The sequence below is a fragment of the Apodemus sylvaticus genome, chromosome 7, assembly GCF_947179515.1.
Source record: "Apodemus sylvaticus chromosome 7, mApoSyl1.1, whole genome shotgun sequence".
NCBI lineage: Eukaryota > Metazoa > Chordata > Mammalia > Rodentia > Muridae > Apodemus > Apodemus sylvaticus.
In genome coordinates, this window is record NC_067478.1 from 21,089,289 (window position 1) to 21,110,514 (window position 21,226).

Here is a 21,226-nt window from a genome sequence, read left to right on the forward strand (position 1 = left end):
AGGAGACGGTGGGAGGAAGAGCCAATAACTGACATTTCATAGTCGTAAGGCTTCATATCCCCAAGGCTTAATGCCATGGATTCTTGTTTTAGAGAAAGATTTATTTTTTATGAGTGTCATGCCTATTATACATGCATATGCGTCTCACGTGTACAGTCCCCCCAGAGGCCAGATGATGGTAAGGAACCACTGGAACTGGAGTCCCAGAGAGGTATGAGCTAGTATACGGATGGCAGGAATAGAACTCAAGTCCTTTGCAAGAGCGGCAAGTGCTCTTAACCACTTGAGCCATCTCTCCACCCTTGACAAGTTTTTGTATAAAGCACTAACTACTGGCTCCACAGTGTTTTATATTTGAAGGGGCTCCGAGATAGGAGATGCCATTATTATTCTGAATAAAAGGAGTATTCCATTCAAGCAGAGAACCTTTCCAGTGGTACAAAGGCGATAACCACAGACAGACAGAGGGCAGAGGTAGCTAACAGCTACCTGGGGTCACAAGCACACACCACGTCACGAAGCCCATTTCTTTACTGGAGTTGCGATCAACGTTAGGTCTTGACTAAGCTATCCCCTAAGTCTTCAGAGATAACATTTTAATCCGTACATTTATGCAATGTCTAAAAGTAGCCTTGGAATCTTAAGAATGCCAGTTATCAGTGAGTGGGTATCTGCTCGGGCACAGGCACCTACAGGCTAACGTCACTCAGAACCCTTCTCAGGCATGGGGATACAAGCCTGTGGCTCTCTTCAGGTCTGGTTTCTTCTGTCTTTCTTCCTCGTATTTTCAACTATCTGTGTCAAAGAACACATGTAAGTAGTTGGGAAGTATTAAACTTTGACAGAAGCAAAACTGGAGCGAAAGGCAAATGTTTCATCGCAAACACAAGTGTGTGAATGACTAGTCATAGGCTTCGAGAGCCACAGTCCGCATTCCTGAGAAGTCTCAGTTTCTCATTCAGAATATTTTCATGTTGTGCTTTGTTGGTTAAAACAACAACAACAAAAAAACAAAACAACAAAACAACAAGTGAGCATATGCTTTTGAGTGTTGATTTATTACCAAAGATCTGAATTTGGAGACATTTTTATCCACATATTTTTGAAAACTCCACCCATGGGAAGGAGCCCAGAGTCAGTTTCCAGCGGGAGGGACGTTCTCGTGGAGGCCCTGTAAGGCCAGGTCTGCCCACTTCATCTCCTGTTCTTTCACAGACTCTGTGGTGCCGCCATTGTCTTGCTCAGGCTCAGGAAGTTCACTCTGGAAGGGAAGCATACCCATGACAACACCAGGAAGTGCCCTTTCTATATATTTTTGAGATGGGTCTCAGGTAGCCTAGGTTGGTCCCAAACTCATGACGTCCTCTTGAACTGTGTTTCTGCACTGCTGGGGTCTGAGCTCAGGGCCCTGTGAGGACACCAGCACTCTCACTGAGCCACACTCGGTGGACCACCCCCAAGTCTCTCCCATCCACCTTTGCCTCCCAGGAGCTGGAATTATAGGTGTGGACCTGGTCTTGCAGAAACTTCTGAAAACACGAGGGCCTAAGAACAGCCAGCATAGCTGATATGATGTTCTAAACAAAGAGTCAAAACAAGCAGACAGACAGAATATCGGAGGTCCTGTTCAGTGTGACTGGCTTCCTCTTTCAGCCTGGAAGGCTGGGCCCTGTGACTCTGGCTTTCTTATAAAAGGCAGTGGGGCAGGAGAGCTAAGGACACAGACCTGAGCCCCAGACAGCCATTCACTTGGTGGCTTATCTGGGTGAGGAGTTAATTCAAACCCTTGGGCCCTTTGTTTCCACTCTCAAAAATTGGAGGAAAAAAAATGAGCTTTTTTTTTCATGTCTCTGCCCTGGGGAAAAAGAGAATGAGGACGTTTAGATCCAGTGCATGCTCTGTAGGGTACTCAGTACCCCGGGGCATAACCTGCCTCAGTACCCCAGGGCACACACTGCTGGGTGGCTGAGAAAACTGACAGGGGCCAATGCTGAGCCTATTGAAAATGCTTTAAGGGCCAATCTGATTTGCTGATATGTTTTCAAATACAGAAATTGTATCAAGAAAAAAAAAAAAAAACGATGCCCCCAAAACTCTTTAGTGACAATATGGGCTGGAGAAGGGACACTGACAATGTAACAGTGCTCCCCCTGGTGGGGAAACACAGTAAAGACGAGCTCACACCCCAAGAGCCATTTTCTTAAAGATAAGCCATGGGGCCACACTAGACCATGCCTGGCTCCAGAGTTCACAGACACCATGTATTTCTGTGCAATTCCCTGAATTTACACTTTGTGTTAGCAAACTGCTGCTTAATATTCAAAGTTAGGATTTCCCACTTATATTTATACTACGTGGAGGTATTTTTTCCTTTTTAAAATTATCTTTAACATATAGAACATGATATTTAGCTACAGTATGTATAAATATATTTGAATCAGGCCCAGTAAAATGGTTCAGTGGGTCAAGGTGCTTGCTGCCAATGCTGAGGTCTACATGTGTGTCATGGCATGTAGGCCCACACGTGCAGGAAAAACCCAAATGTGTTTGCATTATATGCATCTGCTTTTACAAATGTAAAATGAGATTCAACATTCTGCAAACAGACCCAGAGACTTGTCATTCTCTAGTCCACTTAGAAATCTGACATTAGTAATTATCTATGGGTCACAAAAAACAAATAGGCCTTTGATTAAGAACTACTTAATTTCATGCTAAGGGCGTGCGAGGCTTCCTAAAATGATGTAGCTTTTGCTTGGTGACTATTAATTCTTGCGATGAATACTAACATGTAAAACTAGACAAAACATGCCCACCCAACACAAAATACCATAAGCACAAAATCCCTGGGGGCAACTCCACTGCAGCTGCGGTTGTCTGCAGCTGCCCCTGTCTAATCCCACTGCGCATTTGGATCGGCCACAGACCTTTTTCTTCTCAGCAGAATGCAGCTGTGGGGCAGTTCTAGGCCTGGGCCCCAAGGCCTTGCACTTCTCTGGTGCTGCTGAACCTGAGGCTGAGGTCCCAGAAGACCTGCTGGGTGATGCATGCCAAGTCCCAGCCATCTTACTGCCTGGAGACGTCCTGTTAACTGCCAGATGTGTGACTCTCCTGCATCACTCAGCTCTAGCTAGTCAGCTGGCTGACCGTGCAGCACCAGCAAGCCCAGGGTTAGGTGGCTGAACTGGTGCGAACCAGAACTCCCCACTGAGGTATAAAATCATGACCAAACAGTTGTTATTGTAAGCCATTAAGTTGTTATGCAGCAAAAGCTAACTGACAGACACATTCCTTTAGAATCACAGTATTGTGTGGATGGGCCACAGGACTAGGCTACCATGACACGAGGGACTTTCCTCTTTATTCCCTACCACATAAGTGCTCCTTAAATCTTGCTGTATGGAGCTCAGCAAGTCACCGTACTTTTCTTGGTGCTGTTCTGGCTTTCCTCCCTTGCTAGATCGCTGCACTGCAGTAGCATCCTACTTGATCCCTGGCCCTTTCTTCTATCAGGCTGTCTGTCAGTGCTACAAACCCTACTTTCTGAAAGACAAATGTGGGCATGGCAGCTTCCCTCCACAGACCTGTCATCCCTAGATCCCCAGAGGAGGGGGGTCTAAGTGGGGCACAAACACCTTCTAAAAACTATGCCCAACTTTCTGCCTCCTACCTACAAAGGCAGTTGCTGCCCACTGCTTCACCATCTCCCAACCATCGTGTTTCAAAGCCCGGCCTGTTAGGCTCTTGTCTCTGCTGCAGCACCCTGGCCAGCACCATTAAACTCTGGTTCTTTCTTAAGCATCTTCTCTGCATCTCTACTGCATGCCAGGCCTCCAGCCTTTCTCCACTTGGCTATTCTTTCCTCCCGCTTGGTAGTGTAATTAGTGACCTACCTCTCTTGATCCCTGGCCCCAAACAGGAACTTTATCTTATGTTCCTATAACCTTAGGGCACACAGTAGACTTTGGAGAAGTGATTACTGGATGGATGGGTGGACAGATGAAAGCTTACCGACTTTGAGCTTTGCCTTCTGAGGCATGAAATCTGATTTCTAGTCACTAGACTTGAGGTAAATGCACCTCTCTGATCCTACTCTTTTCCTGCCAAACGGAGATACCACCACCTCCCCTGGATGGCTGTCTTAAGGATTACAGACAATGCAAGCCTTAATTTCAGTCTGTGCCTTAAAACTGGTAATAAATGGTAGCTATAATTCTTATTATTTTATTGTCCTGAGCTTGAACTAAGCTGTGACTTGAATATCCACTGGACACACTCCCACCTCTTACTCTCGGAAGAGAGTGCAGGTGAGCAGAGTATGTTCTTTGTAAGACAGCAGTGGTAGGCAGTGCCCCTGGAAGCCATGCTGTGTTAGCTGCTCTTCCAGAGTACGGATCACACTGTACAGAGAAAGTCCCCAGACTCTGTTTTCCTTGCCCTTTGTTAGGTCTCTGTAACATCAATAAGAGTTTGTTTTTTAAATCTACACAAGCAAAGGTAGGGCTTACCTATTACAGAAGGCTCAACAGCCACTTTTTAAGGGAGTTCCAGAGACCAGCAAAGAAAAGGTTTACTGAGAGCTTGAATGTCTAAAGGCCAAAGAAGAAAGGCAAGGTAGCCTCTAAGCAGCCAGCCTGTGTGCATGCCAGTGTTTCAGAAATGCCAATAGAGGGGCTGAGGGACGGCTCAGTGGTTAAGGGCTCTACTGCTTTTGTAGAGGACACTGTTTAGATTTCCGCACTCACGTTGGGTGGTTCACAACTGCCTTTAATTCCAGCTCCAAGAGATCCAACACCCTCTTCTGGCCTCAGAGGGCACCTGTACTTATATGCTCCCCTCTCCCCACCCCCGGGCCCCAGACCCTCACACATACACAAATGGAAATAAATCCTAAGGGCGGGCGGGTGGGGGGATGGCTCAGTGGTAAGATCACCAAGGGCTCTTCTAGAGGATCCAGGCTTTATTCTCAGCACCTATGTAGGGTTACCTCTAACTACCTGTAAGTCCAGCTCCAGGGCATCTGATGCCTTCTGCCCTCTCCCCACCTACACACGGGTAGCAGACATTCTCACATACACACAGATACAAAAACAAATACATCTTAAATCAAAACAAAACACAAGGACTGATAAGCCAGCATGCTCCTTGCTCCTGGGTGCGATGTGCTAAACTCACCCTTGGCCTCCCTCTGGCTTTGGTCTACCTCTGGGCTTTTGTGGCTCCAAAAATCTGGGCTCCAGCCCTGGCATGACGGCTAATGAAGCTGGTTACACCAGTCAGTTGGATTTCTGGGCATTTCACTTCCCACCAACCTCCACTAACTCTCACCACATTTTCTCTCTGACCCACTGTCCTGAGCCCGAATCACAACCCACCAGTGGAATCGCAACATCCTCGTAGGGCAGCTTGTCTTCCCGCCAAGCATCATCAATCAGGTCCAAGATCCTCCCGTCTCGCTGCACCTCACTGTCCATGCTCTGGCCGCTTTGATCTTGTCAGGTCTGTAAGCCAAAGAGGTCATTTTTTTTTTTTAAACACGATGAAGGTACAGTGTAACACAGTACCAGGATTCCTCATACCCTTACCTTGAAACTGGTTTTGCTGCTGTGTGTAACATTACCCCAGGAAAGGCCCATCTTGTATGTGTCAGATGATAACAGAAAGGCCACAGTTCTCTCCTCAACTCAGCCTGGTCATGCACATGGGCACGACACAGTCCAGCCGACAGAGCAGGCTGCCAGAGTAACTAGAGAGCAACATATTCCTTCTGAGGAGGTCCTGGAAGACACTGCGTGTAAATGGAACTTTCTTTTATCTTTACAGTCACCCTTCCCTGTCTGTGATGTCTTTGATGAGTCTCTGACTTGACTGGGACCGACTTACCTGAGTGTCATCTCCTTAAGCCCTCCCCCATTATTTGGCACGAGTCTCCACCTGTCTTGGTTCAGGAGGCACAGGAGCTACGGGAACATGCTGGGTGACACTGAGCTGGGATGTGTGAAGTGACCAACCATGGGCCTGCTGCTAATCCTCACGGCAGGAACAATGTGGGCAGTTGGGCTTACCCAGGAAACCACTTCCTTTCTTAATCCACATGTGGACTGAACTCAACAGTAGTAGTCCAAGATCAATAGCGGCAGCTCCAGGTGCTCTGTCCCTCTGGGCTTCCTTTTTGTTTGTTTTTGCAGAGTCTCAAACTCTCTGTAGCCAAAAGCAGCCTTAAGCTCCTGCTCCTCCTGCCTCCACCAATGGGATTGCAGGCCTGTGCCACCTCCTGTTTACAGACCCAGGGCTTGGTGTGTACTAGTTAAGCACAGGGCCAACTGACCTACATCCCCGGCTGAGGCTGAGGGGGACCCTGCAGGAGTCCAGGGAGGGAAGCAACCCACAAGGTGAGAATGAAAACTCAGTTCAGACAGATTTCATCAGTCTGACTTCGACTTGGGGAGAGTCTGATGCCAGGGGGTTTATTCCTAACAAACTAAACATAGTATGATTTGGAACTAAGTTTCCTGGTGTAATAACACTTTCTGGTGCACAAGGAGGTGTAATTACATTGAAACTCAACTTAGTGTATGACATTTCTTCCAAGAAGATGGGTTCTAGAGATAGGCTACCTGTTTTAGCTTAAGGGTCTAAGGAAGGACTCAGTTGAACAGTAACATAGACATCATCTGGGCTATTAGCGCCTTCTGGAGCTTAGGAAACCCCTGCCTACGAGAATCATTTAAATTACTAGCCACCTTCGGTCCTGGTTGTAGGAGCTTGATGTGGTCTGGCCTAACAGATAACACAGATCACTAGGCTATTAATCACTTTCAATTCCCAGATTTTTGGATAGAGGAACAAGTTTTATATCTTTCACATTAAAAGAACAATCTTGCATGCTTAACATCCCAGCCTCCCTGGATATCTGTGGGTGCAATGACATTTGTGCTGTGATCCCAACACCCAGCCTTCTTCCTTCTTGAAAAAAACAAAACATTTATTTGTGTATGTGGGTGTGGAAGTCAGAGGACAGCTTGGGGGTTTTGGTTCTCTCCTTCCACCAGGTGGGTCCCGTCCCAGAGACTGAACGCAGGTTGCCAGGCAGGTTGCCAGGCTTGGCAGCAAAGGTCTTTAAGCCGCTGAGCTGTCCTGCTGGCTCTCTCCAGTGCCTGGTCCAGATGCCTGCTTAGCTCCCTGACCACTGAGCTGTCCTGCTGTCTCTCTCCAGTGCCTGGTCCAGATGCCTGCTTAGCTCCCTGACCACAGACTGTTCCACAGTTTCCTCCTGAAACTGTTGCAATCTAATTCAAAAGACTAGTCATCAAGTACTTTTGAGTTTCTGGCTTCCAAGTTTGTTCCTTATCACAAACACACCCTATTGTGTTCCCTGCCACAGAGTGGCAAGCCAAGGAAAGGTCTTGTAAGGATTAGTACCGTGGCTCTCTCAGGGACTGCTCTGTTTCTGAGAGAAGAGAGACTCATGCAAGAAGCAAACGTTGCCGTCTGGCCATGTGCTTGTCTCCAACTATTTAAAGGGAAGCTAGCACTATCTACCTAGTTTGCAGGAGGGAAAGGACCTTTACTTTCAAGAATTAAGCAACATGGGGCCTGGGAGGAGGTTCAGTGGAGTGAAGGGCTTGCTGTGCAAGTAAAAAGATCCGAGTTCAGATTCCCAGCACCCACATAAAAAGCCTGGCACGACGGCGCACTTGTGTTCTCTGGGAGGCTGTGTTCCAGGCCAGGCAGCAGCCTGAAGCAGAAAGCTGCAGGTTTAAGATTCAAAGTAATAAAGGAAGACACTGATGTCCTCTGACCTCTACCCACAACTCCACCTGTAGGCAGAAACCACCATCACCACAACTTTCGTGTACACACACACACACACACACACACACGCGCGCGCGCGCACGCGACAGTGCATACATAGCCTCTCCAGGTTTCTTAAACTTTTTATTTTATTTTTTTAAACAAACGTATTCTTCCCTTTCTATGCCGGCCCCCTCTAAATACCAGATAATATGAAACTCTCAGCTCTTAGATTCTTAGATTCTCTCGTCTAGACCCCAGGCTGAGTGCAATTCCAAGAGTCCATTCCTTCACCAGTCCCCTAGATCTCTGGGCACAATACATGACAACAGGAGGAGAGCTTGTCACATTGTCCAGACATCTTTCTAGATATTAGATGCGTACGTCCTATGAGACATGTGCCCCTTTTATGCATATTTTATAATTACAGCTTTGTAAATGTATTTTTAAGCTACAAGCACGGCGCCTAGACTAAAATGGCCCTCGTAGGCCACCATCCTTGGTCACTACACAAAGCCACCCGCTGCTGCCGCTTCCGGTTCGAGGGGTGGAGATACTACGTGCGGAAGTGCAAGGGGGAGGTTGAGCGTCACCATGGGGGCTCCGTTCCACTCCGCACAGCGACTAGTAAAGAAGTGGCTCTGAAGGTCGGTTGGGAGTACCGGCCTGCGTCTTTGGGAAGCGGTGGACGCCCGAAGTCGAGGGCGAACGCTTGGCCACCCTCGGAAACCCGGGCCGCGGGCGCGAAAAACCCTTACCCACAGTGCGCGCGTCGGCTTTCTCCCGGCCCCGCCCTTCCTCCGGGTCACGTGACTCTCGACGCTCTCTTACCCCGTATGTGGGTGAGTCCATTCGCTGCTGTAGGGGGCGGGACAGACGTCGATTTGTCGCGACGTGCGCGCGCCCGGGCCCCCGAGGAACGGCAGGCCGGCCCGGGGGCGCGCTCTGCCGGGGGCGTGCTTCGTAACCGACTGCATGCCCCAAAGACGGGCGAGCTGCGGCTTGTTGTGGAGCGGTTGCGGCCCTGGCCACCGTGGTGCCGCTAGCCTCCAGGCCGCATGGCCCGCGGCCGCAGCTCGTTGCGACCCACCTACCGCGGTGCCCTCCAATGCCGGCCTGCGGCTGCCCCGCCGCCGGGTCCCTGGGTCCCGCCGCCTCCTCCCTATGGGGCTCTGGGCTGGCCGGCCAGGTGCTACGGCTTGCGGGAGGGCGGGCTGCGGGCTGCTTGGCTCCCGGGAAGGGAGCCGGCTGCTGCGGCCGGTGTAGGACCAGGCCTTAGCGTTAGCCGCTCAGCGGGAAGCCCGCAGGGTTCCCTGGTATTGTTAGTATGAGAGGTGCGGAAACGTGGCGGGAATCCCTGATGCAGGGGAATTGCAGATGGCTTCACGCTTTCAAGTCAAGCATAGGCGACTTGATTGGTAGAGTGAAGGTTTTGAAAGGGGAGTTCCGTAACAACGCTTTTACGCGGAGACACTTGACAGTGAATGGGTTGCAAATAGGGCTTTTGTCCTTTACAAAATCGTGGAGTTTGTCCCTTCTGATTTCAGATAGGAGTTTTCATTTATAGACTGTACACTTATTGCAAAAAGTACTCCCCTTTCTTCCCAACTAGCGCCTGCTCTCCTTTGTAGTTATGGTCTGGAACTTGAAATGCAGACCAGGCTGGCCTCAAACTCCCAGAGATGGGCCTACGTAGTTAAGGATCTGCACCACCTCACCTGGCTTCCTGAGCTATTTCTTGAGGCCAATTTAGAGTTTTAAAATTTATTACTTTATTAAAGCAGGGTAGGTGCTCTTTGTACAATTCCTTGAATATTTGTATTTGTATTTAACATTTTGTATGTAAGTCAGAAATCAATGGCTATAATTATCTTTAGCTATTTACATTTATTCTTAAAGGCTTTTTTTGTTTGTTTGTTTTGTTTTTTTTGTTTTGTTTTTTTTGTTTTTTGTTTTCGAGACAGGGTTTCTCTGTATAACCCTGGCTGTCCTGGAACTCATTTTGTAGACCAGGCTGGCCTCGAACTCAGAAATCTGCCTGCTTCTTCCTGCCAAGTGCTGGGATTATAGGCATGCACCACCACGCCCTGATTCTTAAAGGCTTAATGATTAGATGAATTATTTTATTTGGAATGCAGCGCCATTTTTAGGTTAATTTTTGTCCCGCGCTCTGTCTTTTCCTGTATAGTCGAGTACTGAGTGACTAGTAAAGAAGGCTGTGAAACTAAAGTGGGTTAGAGATTTATAAACATAGACACATGCCCCTTTAAAATGTGTATACGCTGAAGTTTGAAAAATAATGTAGATATTGTTAATTATGCCGATGCTTCTTCCTCCTGTGGAGAAGCAGGGACAGTTACTTAGGCCTTCCTGTACTGTGTACTGGCAGGTGGTGACAGCATTAGTCCATACTGTCATAGCTGACATAGCTAAGGTGCTCCCCATGCCACAGGCTAGATTTGCTTTTTTAAGTTTTACAAAATCATAGTACTATTTTTACATCAGTACAAATTTATAAAAAATACACATTGTCTGTGTCCAGTGGGCTCAGCTACTCCATATGTGCTTGACATATTGGACCAAAATCCTGCAGAGAACTGTCTGCTGATCAGTTGTTAGGCCTCTGATCGATAGTAGTTTCTTCCCTCCTTTTTCTTTATCATTCAGATTTAGCTGGTTGTATATATTTTTGAATATATGCCTCTACCTCTTCTATGACCTCTCCTCCACTGGCTAAGTCTTGAATTACGCTGTCCAGTGTGGTAGTCATCAGCCAGCCCTGATATTTTAAATGAAATAAAAGTTTGGCTCCCCAATTGCATTAGCCACATTTGAAATGCCCAGCACTCACAGGTTGCCCAGTGGCTACTGTTTGACTAATACAGATAAAATGTTCCCACAATTACAGAAAGTTCTGTTGAAATACAATGTTAGATTCAACCTTGATTTTTGATGGGAGGTACAAGAAAACTGTCATAGGTTTTATATTATAAAAATTATCTGTTGCATTCATTATCAGGGAGACTTGTAATGTCTGAGTCATCCCATTTGGGATGTTAAAATTAAGCTGTGTGTGTAGTGGTTCCTATGCTGTCTGCTCAGTTGACCTACCATGAAATTGCCCAAGAGCCTTTTGGTCAATAGGGAGATCTTCATGGCTAATAGTGCCTGGCTCTATTACTGCAGTACAGTCAAAGAGTGGTGCTTTCTCGTGGCATCATGTGCCCAGTACTGCTTAGCTGGCACTCTTATGATGAACTTGCCTTCCACAGCTATCTGACTATCCTGAAGTGCCGTTTGTACAGGAATGGCAAGAAAAATGCTTAACTCCGTTCCTTTCTTTTCAGACTTCAGCAATGAATTGGTGGCCTAACAACCTCCAAAGGTAACCCAAGGGCTCTACCTTAAACAGATAGACTTGAATGTGTTTAAATCTATGACTTAGCAACCTCCAAAAGTAACCCAAGGGCTTTACCTTAAAAACCAACCACCAACCAATCCACCAATCCACCAACCAACCAACCAACCAACCAACCAACCAACCAACCAACCAATAGGCCTTAATGTGTATAAATTGTTTGAAATAGCTGGGCAGTGGTGGTGCATGCCTTTAATCTCAGCACTTGGGAGTTTTATCTCATTCCCTGAGGATCCTGTTAACCCTCAGAAGGCAGAGTGATAAAAAAGATAGCACATTGCTTAGGACTGGAGGGTCACATTACCTGGATTTGAACTTAAGGAATATAACATACAGCTTTTCATAGTCAAGCCGTTCTCCCTGTTTCATCAGAGGGGTAGCACCTGTCTTTTACAAGGAAGATAGAAAGTATAAGAGGCAGGTAGATAAAGTGAACCTTCACTAAGGTTTAGCATATATTATACACATTGTTAATTATTAAATAGTACCATACATAAATGCCAAGAGATTATATATTATTAAATAGATCACTGTTTAAGAATGGCATGACCTAAAGGGGTATATATTTAGTAGGAGTAATTTTGAGAAATAATTATTAAAAAAGATGAAATAAAAACCTTGGCAGTTACTGTTCATACCCTTCATTTTACAGATGGAAAAACCGAAGTCCGACGACACATAGCTGGTTAGTTACAGAGCAGAATCGTTTCCTGGGCCTCTGTTTAGTGTTGACTCTACTACCTCCCAGTTCTGGAGCAGAGCAAAGGCTGGGTTTGGGTGGCACTGTAATTTGACTCTTACTGTGGTTTAGAAGAAAGTGTAATAAAATGTGGAGTCCTTTTGGGTTTACTCTGGGTCATGATGAACTATATCAGGAACACTAGTTGGAGGAAAGATCCTTAGCCACCCCATGCATGAAGAGCCCACAGTCCTTTAGGACATGAAGAGATAGGTGCAGATACAACACACTAGTTGAACCTCTGGTCTTCTCATCCTCATCTGTGTCTCTAGAATCATCTGTGTCTTCTGTCCATGCATTCATTGCCAGGGGATGCTGAACATTTTGTTTCCTTTTAGTCCCACATTGGGAAATTTCCTGTAAGGAGCATGTCTTTTGTTATTATGTAGAGAGATGTTTGTATAACACTAAACTGTTTGTTGAATAAGGTAATCTACTTCTTTGAGAGGAAGATTACTTCTGGAAAAGCATTAGAATAGAAGGACCAAATCTCTACACCCCAACCTTTGGCCTTGTCTCTAATTCAGGGTTAGATTGAAACTTTGAAAACTGAGGAAAAAGGACTGCTTCTTTTTTCTTTTTAAATTTTATTTTATGTACATGAGAATTTTGCTTGCATGTTTATTGCTGCACTATACATGTACCTTGTAATCCCCTGAGACTAAACTTATAGAGAGTTACAAGCTGCCATGGGGGAAGGGGTGCTGGGAACCAAACCTGGGTCCTCTGCAAGGACAACAAGCCTTCTCTCCAGCCTGGTGGAGCACTTTCTTCAGATGAAAATGGTCTCTGCTAAAGAACACTGAGGATTTCTGAGGAAGAGAAACTTACCGTACAACTCATGATACTTCTGAGTTTATGGGTTATTCTCACTTCATGGTGTGAATTTCTCCTTTTAGGCAGTCTTTTCTGTCTCCTTTTGTTTTTCTTCGAGGTCCTTCTTGGCAGTTGTGCAGCTGTGAGCAGTTTGCTTAAGGGGAGATGAAGTTTCCCAGGCCTGCAGTGGTGCTATGTTAAAATACTGAACACCACTCTGGACCCCAGACATGAGTGACACTGGTTTTCTGTCACTGAGAAGCCAATAGATTAGAAAGAAGGAGGAATATGCTAAGCCTTTATTTTCAAGTTCTATGTAATCTGGCATGGAGGGTATGTGTGTCAGATAGTGACTGTCATGTCAGTGGGAATGCTGCTTTCCTTCTGGCAGTGGGCCTGGTCGATTTCCTTTCATTTTGCAGCGGGGTGGGGTTTGTGATAATGTCCCTTGAGAGAAAATAACCTTTCACTTTAACATTCTTTAAGAACTAAGCATAGAGGGCCTAGAGGAGGGCTCGGCAGTTAGGAGTGTATACTGTTCTTGAAGAGGACCAGTATTCGGTTCCCAGATCTAGATCTGGTAGCTTCAAAGCCTCTGGCTTCCATGGACCATAGGTAAAATATAAGTCTTGACTACAACAATAGAAAGAAAGCCAGGCCTGGTGGCAAACACCTTTAATTCTATCACTCAGAAGGCAGCTGGGCCTCTCTGAGTTTAAAGCCAGCCTGGTCTACATACATATCTGGTTCTAGGCCAGCCAGGGCTACATAGTGAGATCGTGTCTCAAAAATTAAGTTGAACCCCACCACCGAAAGGCCTAGAGTACTGCAGTGTTTCATTACCTTGTAGGATAGTTTGAGCAGCAGTCAGGCTTTGCTTTGCTTTTGGAATGTCTTTGGTGCCAGCGTTCCTAACAGATATTCCTTGCTTCTGCAGCCATCCTAGGCTGCATTGTGCTTCCTCACTGATTACTTTCACTCACCCGAAGTTGGAATGTTGGAATTCAGAACAGTGATTTTTCTCACTCTTTTTTTTTTCTTTTTTTCCCTAGTTGCCAAAACGAAGGGGATTTGGTGATGGAGGCTTTGTTGGAAGGAATACAAAATCGGGGGCATAGTGGGTAAGTGTGCCTTTGCCTGTGACCTCACTGCAGTTTGAAAACTTAGCTGTGTTCTTTAGACTGAAGGTAAGCTGAGCTACGGCTCGTTTGTGGACTGCATCCCTCCTACAGCAGCCTTCTCGCAGCAGTGCTAGGTGGACTGTGGCTTCTCTCCTAGCTTGAGTTTTCCCTGTCAGCTCAGAAGGGCATCAGGAGCTTGAGCAGTGAGGTCGGCTGCAGGGTGTTCCAAATGGCCGTCGGAAGAAAAGGCAGCGATGATCGTGCTCAAGGACGAGTTTCTTGAAGCAGCTCTTTTTTTGTTATCTTTTCCCTGTTTGCTGCCAAGGCTGAACGAGACGCAACGTAGACTTGCCTGGATTCTCCCAAAAGAATCCCTTAAATATCCCAGAAGACGTGGTTAGTAGCTCTGCAAGTCTCACTTTGCGAGCCAGATGTAAAGCATCCATCTGTGTTTCAACAACTGAGCTAGCTCAGTTTCAGGTTACTCATTAGAGGAGGGCAGAATGCCGTGTGTGGGTGAGCAGCCCAGCGGACGACAGCGTGGGCAGAATGCCGTGTGGGGGTGAGCAGCCCAGCGGACGACAGCGTGGGCAGAATGCCGTATGTGGGGGAGCAGCCCAGCTACGACAGCGTGGGCAGAATGCCGTGTGTGGGTGAGCAGCCCAGCTACGACAGCGTGGGGAGAATGCCGTGTGTGGGTGAGCTGCCCAGTGGACGACAGCGTGGGCAGAATGCCGTGTGTGGGTGAGCTGCCCAGTGGACGACAGCGTGGGCAGAATGCCGTGTGGGGGTGAGCAGCCCAGCGGACGACAGCGTGGGCAGAATGTCGCGTGTGGGTGAGCAGCCCAGTGGACGACAGCGTGGGCAGAATGCCGTGTGTGGGTGAGCTGCCCAGTGGACGACAGCGTGGGCAGAATGCCGTGTGTGGGTGAGCTGCCCAGTGGACGACAGCGTGGGCAGAATGCCGTGTGGGGGTGAGCAGCCCAGCGGACGACAGCGTGGGCAGAATGTCGCGTGTGGGTGAGCAGCCCAGTGGACGACAGCGTGGGCAGAATGCCGTGTGTGGGTGAGCAGCCCAGCGGACGACAGCGTGGGCAGAATGCCGTGTGTGGGTGAGCAGCCCAGCAGACGACAGCGTGGGCAGAATGCCGTGTGTGGGTGAGCAGCCCAGCGGCAGCATCAACAGCAAAGGCTCAGGCCCTGGGCTTTGTTTCTGTGATGTTATAGTTCTCAGATAGGTTTAGTCTGTGGTATTTATATCTGTGAAATATGAGAAACCGCTTGGGCATGAACTGTGTCTGGTCTGTTGGTGTTTGTAGGGGATTTTTGACATCCTGTGAAGCAGAACTGCAGGAGCTCATGAAACAGATCGATATAATGGTGGCTCACAAGAAATCTGAGTGGGAGGGGCAGACGCACGCTCTGGAGACTTGTCTGGACATCCGTGATCGGGAGCTGAAGGCTCTGAGGAGTCAGCTGGACATGAAACACAAAGAGGTAGAGCGCTTGCTTCACTCTTCTTGTCATCTTCACTCTGGCTTTTAAATTATGCATGGTTCCGCAACCCATGTTCATGCGTGTATGTACACCCATGTTCATATATGTATGTACACCCATGTTCATGCATGTATATACACCCATGGAGCAACCCATGTCCAAACCCTTAATTCATCTTTGTGGGAGTTTAATTTTTTTTGTGCTAAACATGTTTCTTAAGTGTTTGGATTTTTTTGAAAAGCATTGTTTACCAAGTTAGGTTTGTTTGTTTGGTGTTTTTTGTTTTTGATGTTTTGTTTTTGTGTTTTCAAGATAGGGTTTCTTTGTGTAGTCCTGGCTGTTCTGGTACTTTTTCTGTAGACCAGGCTGGCTTGGAACTCAGAGATCTGCCTGCCTCTGCCTTCTGAGTGTTGAGATTAAAGGTGTGCACCACCACTGCCCAACCTTATTCTAATTCTTATTTTTGTTTGTTTGTTTTTTAAGACTTAGTTTATGTGAATGAATATTTTGCCTGCATGCACATATATGTACACCATATGTATGCCTAATGCCACAGATTCCCTAGAACTGGAGTTACAGACAGTTGTGAGCTGCCATGTGGGGTACTGGGAATTCAACCTGGGTCTCCTAGAGGAGCAGCCAGTGCTTCTAACCACTGAGCCATTTCTCCAGTCCTCTTATGGCTTCTTTTAGAAGATAATTATTTATGAAAGTATAAGAATATTAGTATTTGTTTCAAGGACCATTTTACTCTGGAAACATATAGTGCATACTTTATTTAAGAAAATGTCAACAGACAGTAGGATCTGGCTTTGGCGTGTTTGAATTCCCAGAGGTCATGTAATACAGCCAAACATGGTGATATATACATCTGCAACCCTAGCACACAAGAAAATGGGAGAAGACTTACATAATCTTAGCATAACTTTCATCATATTACGTGTTCACATTAACATCACCAGGTTTATAGGAGTTGGTTTTGGCTTCACTTGTAAAGTTAGGTGACAACACAGTTGAAGACGAAAGGACATGGTTTAGCAGGAGAGTGCTTGCTTAGTAGGCTGAAAGCCCGAGGTTTAGTGCCAGCATTCTTCTACCTCCCCCACCCCATATGGAAAAGTTGAGTCCTTGCTTTTACCAGTTTGCCTCTTTTGTCAGAGTTAAAGAGATCAAGGCTAGAAACAACTCAGTGATGCTTAGCATGCACACAGTCCCGGCCAGGATCATCAGCATTGTAAGCTAAGTTAAGGAAGTCCACTTCAGACAGACCTTCCTTAAAATACGGGAGAACAAGGAAAATAAGATAATCTCCAGTCCCACCACCCACTAATATTGGTAGTGTTGGGGTAGGTTTAAGAATAGCTCCTGACTTAGTCTCCGTAACTTAGCTGGTGCAGTAGAGGAAGAACACTGGATCCTGGGAGGGGAGGAGGAAGCAGTGTAGGTGGAAGCATTGTCTCTAGTTTGTATGCAGATTAGCCTGGGAGGAATATGAGTTGTGGGTAAATGCTAACCCTGAGCCTCACGCTCGTTCTGCCAGACATGCCTGCGCGGCACTGGCCTTCCTGAAGGCCAGGACTACCAGGACTGACAACACAACATTGTGATTTGGTTGATGATACTATATACATGTGTGGAATTTTCAAAGAATCAAAAAGCTATTGCCTAGTGGTTGGCCATTTGCACTTAGAGTCAAAAACACTTTAGTAAGACATACCAGAAGAGGGTATTGGATCTCAATACGGATGGTTGTGAGCCACCATGTGGTTACTGGGAATTGAACTCAGGACCTCAGGAAGTGAAGCCAGTGCCCTTAACCATTGAGCCAACTCTCCAGCCCTTAGGCACATCTTTTAAAACACAACTTACAGAGACAGGGAAGTGATAAGAAAGCACAGCAGATGGTACCCACACTGGACTGCAGAGACAAAACTATTTGGTGGGCTAGAGAAATAGGTCAGTGGTTAAGAGTACTGGCTGCTCTTTCAGAGGATCCAGGTTTGATTCCTAACACCTGTGTGGTGGCTAACAGCTGTCTGTAGTTCAAGTTTCAGCTAACAGCTGTCTGTAGTTCCAGTTTCAGAAGACACCTTGCTCTGGCTTCCATGGCACCAGGCATGCAATGCGGACACAGATACACGCAGGCAAAACCCATACGGTTCCCTGTGTCTTCACTATTCCACTGCACTCGCTTCTCTCAGAGCCTTGTGAACTGCTCACACCAAGCCTGGACATGTCGGGTGGTTAACTTTCCCAGGACAAATCTCAGCAGGGTGTGGATGGGTAAAGTTAGCAGCTTCTGTTGTTCAGAGACAGAAACACACCTGTCTGCTTCCTTAGTAGGTCCCCAGTGACATGGCTCTGGCTGCTCGCTGCCGTAGTCTGCCCAGGAGTAGGCATTGTGGCTCTCCTTCCCATCTCCTCACTGTGCTCTCCAAGGCCACTCTCGTTTTCCACCCAGAAGTCTGCTTCTCAGACTGCACTTCTAGGAAACCTCAAAATAAGACCAAATAATAGAGTAAGATAGTTTTAACCTTCCTTATATGTATGTAAAAATTACTAGTACTGTCAGTAGGAAATAATAAAGCCACAGTCATGCTTGAGAGTTTTAACATATTTTTCTTAGTAACTGATGGAGAACATTCATAAAGATTCAGCTTTGAACAGCATGATCAGCAAACTTGACCCAGTTTATAACTATAGAACTCAACACAAGAGAACTGCAGAGCATGCATTTCTTCTGCAGTACAAACTGTATGATTATCAAAATTGACTCTATCCTGGGCCATGAACAAAGTCTTGAAATCATAGATAAACTCTCTTAACATAGCAGAAGGAAGTTAAAAAATAACCTTGAAAAATCTGTATATTTGGAAATTAAAGTTACGAATGACCCAGAGAAGTCATAATAGAAATGGAAAACAGTTTGCATAGTCCCAGACCTCCACTCTGGAGCTCTAATGATCCAACTGTAAGTGGTTAATAACAGCCTTAAAGTGTACAGAGTGCCACAGGCAGGATTAGGGAGAAGTTACGTCCATGGAATCTATAGAAGTAACACAGCTCTCTTGCTTTGTGTTATTTTGTTTTTTGGTTTTTTGAGACAGGGTTTCTCTGTGTAGCCCTGGCTGTCCTGTTACTCACTCTGTAGACCAGGCTGGCCTCGAGTTCAGAAATCCACCTGCCTCTGCCTCCCAGAGTGCTGGGATTAAAGGCGTGTGCCACCACTGTCTGGCAGATGTCTTGCTATTGATAGAACAAGCCCAGGGAAAGGCTAGTTAAGGTGGAGTGTTGATCAAAATCAACTTGATCTAATTAATCTTAAGCATGTTCTTCTTAAGTGACTGAGACATTTTATTGCAGTCAGGCAGCCCCCACCATAATCAGCAGATTAAGTTGTATATTTTTATAAGAAAGTAGATTTAAGCTACGGCTCAACACAATAGAAGACAGTTTTTCAAGTACTTGGAAATTAAACAATATACTTAATGACCTTCCAAGTACTTGGAAAATCAATGCACTTCTAAATGATCTTTAGTTTTAGATTTGTTTATGGATATAAATGTTATACCTGTGCATATTTATGTTCACCACATGTGTGCTTGGTACCCATGGAGGCCAGAAGAGGGCATTGGATCCCCTGGGACTGGAATTACAGGTGATTGTGAGCTACCAAATGGATTCTGGGAAATGAATTCAGGAGAGCCACAATGCCTACTCCTGGGCAGACTACAGCAGATAATGATCTTAATTGCTGAGGCAGTTTCTTCAACCTCCCGAACATCTTTTTTTTTTTTTTTTAAAAAGATTTATTTATTTTTATTTATATGAGTACACTGTAGCTGTTTTCAGACACACACCAGAAGAGTGCATTGGATCTCATTACAGATGTTTGTGAGCCACCATGTGGTTGCTGGGAATTGAACTCAGGACCGCTGGAAGAACAGTCAGTACTTTTAACTGCTGAACCATCTCTCCAGCCCCTAAATATCTTTTAAGTCATGAAGAATTCACAGTGAAAATTAGAATATCCTTTGATAATGAATGATAATGAACTTGCTGTGGATCTTTTGTGGGGTTGTGTGAATGGATAGTGGCAGAGCATGTGCTTATATATGCAAAGGCCTGGGTTTGGTGTCCTGTGGATCAACATCTGTGGGGTTGGATGAGTGGCACAGTGGCAGAATGTGCACGTAGAGGCCCTGAGGTTAATTCCCAGCACAGAACCAAACCAAACAGAAAACAACACAGGGTGCTGCTCACATGCTTCCTAAAAGGGAATTTTACCTATCTGTATCTCCAGACATGTTTCAATAGGAAGACTGAAAATCAGTCATTTAAATATAATGCTTTAAGAAATAAGCAAAAGCTTGAAAGATGGCTTAGTAAATGGGTAAATTGCTTGCCACACAAGAATGAGGACCTGAATTTACTACAAATATGACTGTGTACATCTGTAACCAGCACCAGAGGAACAGACAGGAGGATCCCTAAAGCTTGCTGGACAGCCAGTCTAGCTGAAAAGATGAGCTCTAAGTTCCATAAGAGACTGTATCTCAATAAGGTGGAAGATTATTGAAGGAGACACCCAGCATCTTTGTCTGGTCTCTACAAGCATGCTTATACACATGTATGCACACCTATATACACATGTGAACACATACACCACACCACACCACACACACACACACACCACACACACACACACACACACACACACACACACACACCTCCTTTCTCTTCCTGTGTAGTGGTTAAATTCTAACTAGTTGTCAGGAGGTCAGGAGAGTACTGCTGGATACTTAAGAGTTGGGGACTAGTGTGCGACTGCTGTCACTGGGACCGAATCATAGAAGACTGGGTTAGGATCACTTCACAATCTGTCTCTGATGTCACTGACCTGTGCTTTGCTTGCAGAAATTACTGTTTTATGTTTTACAGGTTTCTAAAAATGAAATATTTTTGCTTATCAAACATTTTAAAATTTGTATCTGCTATTTTTATGAGCATTTATTTTAACAAAGAGGGTTGGGGAGAATAAATCAGACAGGGAGTGTGAGTCTTGAACTAACTTTAAATTTGTAGAAGAGTTGTTTGTGTTTTTAGCTATTGTGTAGACTGTTGACTCAGCTGTTTACTTGCCTGCCTGGGAAGAAGGCTAACTGTAGTTATGCTTGCGAATGTTAGTTTGCAAGTAAGAAAAAGGATTATTTTTGTTGCTGTGGTGCAGGGATAGCCTTTCAATGCTAATACTGAATAGTACTACCACTTCCTGCTTTTAGGTTGGAATATTGCATCAGCAGATAGAAGAACATGAGAAAACCAAGCAGGAGATGGCCATGGAGTACAAGGAGGAGTTAATGAAGCTGCAGGAAGAGGTGAGCCTTCGTTCCGTGCCTCGAGCTGTTGTCAACTCTTCTCTGTAGCTCTTGTGTTGGGAATGTATTTCTAACTACAGTGGTATGATACTCTGTGGGAAGTGTGTGTTATCCTGCACTTTTTCTGATCTTGAGTCCAGGTAAAGAACCTTGCCTAGTGTGCTAGGTGTTACCTCAGCACCTGGCTGAGCACAGAAAGGAAAAGAAGTTATGTTATATAAGATTGAAATCTTGATACTACTTGATCTTGATATACTTAATATTTTAATTTCTAAGTTTATATTGAAAGATACAAAGCATTTAGAAATATTTTGGGAGCTGTGAGGTGCTGGTGCACACCTTTAATCCCAGGACTTTAGAGGCAGAGGCTAGTGGTTCTCTGTGAGTTAGAGGCCAGCCTGGTTTACAAAGCAAGACCTAGCTTGCAAGGACTACACAGAGAAACCCCGTCTCTAAAAGCCAA

The 21,226-nt window shown here is 45.8% G+C and overlaps 2 protein-coding genes across 15 annotated transcripts in view; one reads left to right on the forward strand and one right to left on the reverse strand.

Moving 5' to 3' along the window:
* Positions 1 to 1,039: 1,039 nt before the first annotated feature.
* Anapc13 (anaphase promoting complex subunit 13) lies at positions 1,040 to 5,474 on the reverse strand. The gene is made up of 2 exons (XM_052187528.1): positions 5,376 to 5,474; positions 1,040 to 1,261 (listed from the first exon to the last, which is right to left on the reverse strand). Exons 1-2 carry the CDS (start codon positions 5,472 to 5,474, stop codon positions 1,136 to 1,138), a joined length of 225 nt encoding a protein of 74 aa, XP_052043488.1. The 3' UTR covers positions 1,040 to 1,135.
* Positions 5,475 to 8,338: 2,864 nt separating this feature from the next.
* Cep63 (centrosomal protein 63) overlaps positions 8,339 to 21,226 on the forward strand; it is a 37,181-nt gene continuing 24,293 nt past the window's right edge. For 2 of the 14 annotated variants that reach the window (XM_052187512.1, XM_052187519.1), the window contains exons 1-6: positions 8,711 to 8,983; positions 11,142 to 11,179; positions 11,865 to 11,897; positions 13,820 to 13,888; positions 15,208 to 15,385; positions 20,668 to 20,763. In XM_052187512.1, coding sequence (XP_052043472.1) covers positions 8,903 to 8,983; positions 11,142 to 11,179; positions 11,865 to 11,897; positions 13,820 to 13,888; positions 15,208 to 15,385; positions 20,668 to 20,763 — 495 coding nt within the window. In that variant the 5' untranslated portion in view covers positions 8,711 to 8,902. Of the gene's footprint in view, positions 8,442 to 8,552; positions 8,637 to 8,710; positions 8,984 to 11,141; positions 11,180 to 11,864; positions 11,898 to 13,819; positions 13,889 to 15,207; positions 15,386 to 20,667; positions 20,764 to 21,226 lie in introns of those variants that run through there. The other 12 variants (XM_052187521.1, XM_052187520.1, XM_052187524.1 and 9 more) reach the window with 12 other exon arrangements.